The following is a 3,140-nucleotide window of genomic DNA, read 5'->3' as shown; positions in this document are numbered from 1 at the left end:
TTGCATGAATTGGCTTTTTGGTCAGGAATGCTAGTGGTTTGTGTAATTGTTTTGGCTGACAAATATTGCTCAAATATGTAGCTGTTCCTCAAGCCTAATTATTCCACTGATATTTCTTCCTCTACACAAATGTACTATTAACATGCTTTTGAACACTAGGCAGCTGAGTTTTCTATTCATTTACCCAAACTTAAAGCTGCTAATATCAATATTTTCTTATTAACAATGAATCAAATGGATCTTAGTGACAAATCAACAGAGAATTATCACCTTCCTCTCTGCTCTCCAGAGACATTTAGCATCTTTTAACTAATTGTTTTGTTTTTCTGCAGCCTGCAACTTCACAATTTTGGTTCACTTAGCTCTCATCAAAGTAATTTATATTAAAAATGAAAAAACCCCACAAAATTAGCGACTAGTTGGCGAACACAGTGGAGCATTTAGCAAGAGCAAGATATTTTCCTCAGAAGTTGTTATGTTCATCAGGTGCACAGAAATACAACTCTGTAAATAAGCCACTCTTTGCTAGCACGTTTGCCCTCAAACTTTATAAGATGATAATGAGTCAGTATTGTATTTACAGTTTGTTGTGCTGCCCCCAAGTGGCCAAAAAATAAACAATGACATACATTTAAAAACTGTGCTGTCAATTTGTACTTTTAGCACACCACTCATGAGGAAGAAACCTAACAGGAAGATCATTTTCATTATTTGTCCACAGCATGATATTGTGTTAACTTTGCTTTCATTTGTTTTCGAGAGTGCAAAATTTAATGTGAATATAATATCACACATTTAATAGTTCATTTATTAACATAAAAAGCAAAAATCTCTAATGTTTTTCAATCAGGGCCTTGTTAGGAGTCAATATTTGACTTGTTTGAGTTGTTGGTCAATGTGCACATCCAGTGCTATTCCATATTTATACAAAGTACTGTAGTATGTTTCTATAGCTGTGGAAATCACACCACTGATAGCCCATTTCCTCTTCAGGACTAATTGTAATTTAACAACTCCTGTAATACAATACAAGAGGGAAGAAATACTGTTAGCACAGAGCGTGCTGTAGCTTAGAAGAAAATGGAATTCCTCTTGATATTCCAAATAAATGTGACTTTTGGCCAAACTTTGTAACATTTCTACAATGGTTCCACTTGGCCTTGTTTGATCTTGTGATTGAGGACACATCGGTGAACACCCTAGTTTTATGGGCTGTCAGTTTCTTTGCTGTGTGCCGTTTCGTTCTCTAACTTGTTTTTGTCATCCACGTGATGGTTCGGCTTCTCTTTTTCCACCTGTGCAGTCGTCTCCTTGCAAAACTCTTTTCCCTCTTTCACCTCCTCCTCTGACCTCTGCCCCTCAGACTCTCTCTTTGCTTCCTCATTTGGAAGAGGAGTCAACTCAACAGTGGTCTCTGTCAGGGATTGGAGCTGTTGCCTCTCTTGGGTGTTATTTGTAGAGATGAGTCTGCCATCTTGGAGGAGCTGCTCTTTTCCATGAACCTCCCCTCCCTCCTCCAGATCTGTTGTGATCCTTCCACAAACATTGGGAGCATAAGGCAGTTTGGGAGTTTTAAGAGAACCTGGCTGGTCCTCAATGGAATTTGATGGGGCCTGAAGTTCAATTTCCTTGGAAGCTTTTGTATGCTGCTTCTCTGCTTCTCGCTCTGGTTTCCGAAACTGTCGTCTGAGGAGGATGATGACGGCAATGATGAAGAAATATGAGGAACCACTGAGACAAGTGATCAGACCTAGGAAGATGATCCTGAAAATAAAGACAAAAGAAGGGCTAAGATCTTTATTGTTATGGCGTCTAAAGTGGTGGAGAAAAACGAATTACAGGTAATAATATTTATTTACAGCCATAATATACCACTCAACACTTTTTATATTAGTAATCATACTCTACTTTCACATTTGTTACCCATTGCATACCTGTACATAGCAGAGTCATAAATGCGGCATGCCCCCCTGCCCCCACACTTCTTGATCGACCACTTCAGGCAAGTTGAATCAATCAAGGCTCCGAAATACACCGGTGCAGGGATTCCACCTACAGGCAAAGTGTCACCGACATATGTGTTGTTACAACATCGCAATGCAGAGAAATATTGTGTCACTCAGTCATATTTCTCATATCATCTTATTTTGACTGCCACATAGCAAACTAATAAAATGGAGTTTTCACAGCATCCATTTTGCCATGAAATAATTGGGTAAACATAGGTGTGAGACTAATTAAGGTTCCATTCCATTTAGTGTAGCAGAGCCTTTTCAGTGAGCACAACATGCATAATATCTGACTCTGTTTGACCCAAATGGAACAGAACCTTAATTAGTATCAATGGTAACATGGTTTACCCTACTATTTCATGTCAAAATGTCTGCAGTGAAAACTGTGGGACCTACTGTACCAGAAATTGTACTAACATTGAAATGCAAAACATTGTACTATATTTGCAACTGAAAGTACTGAAGCTTACCAAGAGTCCGAGTTACCAAGGTCTGGATACCCAACGCAAGGGATTTGAGCTCTGGTGAGATGCATCTGTAATTACAAAACATTGTAATGTTGCTATGCCTATGTCAGTGCCTTTAATGGTTTAGTTTGACATTTTGCTGAGAGCTAGATGAGAATATAAACACCACTCTCATGTCTGTACACTAAACATGAAACTACAGCCAGTTAGCCTAGCTTAGCACAAACACTGGAGACAAGGGAAAAAAGCTAGCCTGGCTCTATCCAAAGGTAAGAAAATCCATTAATCAACGAAAGTTCACTAATTTAACTTTGTTCTTTGTTTGTTTAATCTGCAAAAACCAAGTAACACTTTATACAGATAGTATTTGAAACCCTGAAACAACTGCTTCGCTTTGTCTGTAGATGTTTAACAGTTTATCTATGTGACAATTCTGTAGGCGGACTATGCAAATAAAAGATTAGCACAAATGGTAAAATTTACACTGTTTTTACAGGGGTTATATGCCAGACTATGCCCTGGAGTCTTATCGGCACCGCAAAGTTGCCAGGCAACCAGCAGCTATTTAAGAAATGTTCTGGCACATAACCCCTTAACCTCCAACTACTCGATAAGCAGTAAGCGCAACAGTATACAGGAGGAGAAGGGTCCAGCTGCGGCT

The 3,140-nt window shown here is 38.9% G+C and overlaps 1 protein-coding gene across 1 annotated transcript in view; it reads right to left on the bottom strand.

The window, feature by feature from the left end:
- Nucleotides 1–560: 560 nt before the first annotated feature.
- Nucleotides 561–3,140, bottom strand: part of LOC118339013 (solute carrier organic anion transporter family member 1C1-like) — an 11,919-nt gene continuing 9,339 nt past the window's right edge. The window contains exons 12-14 of the mRNA XM_035676523.1: nt 2,483–2,547; nt 1,935–2,052; nt 561–1,764 (exon numbers count right to left, since the gene is read on the bottom strand). Coding sequence (XP_035532416.1) covers nt 1,206–1,764; nt 1,935–2,052; nt 2,483–2,547 — 742 coding nt within the window. The 3' untranslated portion in view covers nt 561–1,205. The remainder of the gene's footprint in view (nt 1,765–1,934; nt 2,053–2,482; nt 2,548–3,140) is intronic.

This window comes from Morone saxatilis, unplaced genomic scaffold (genome assembly GCF_004916995.1).
Source record: "Morone saxatilis isolate NCDOM2014 unplaced genomic scaffold, NCSU_SB_2.0 Contig10, whole genome shotgun sequence".
NCBI classification, from domain to species: domain Eukaryota; kingdom Metazoa; phylum Chordata; class Actinopteri; family Moronidae; genus Morone; species Morone saxatilis.
The sequence above is the reverse complement of the archived record's forward strand: the minus strand, read 5'-3'. Positions and strand labels throughout refer to the sequence as shown.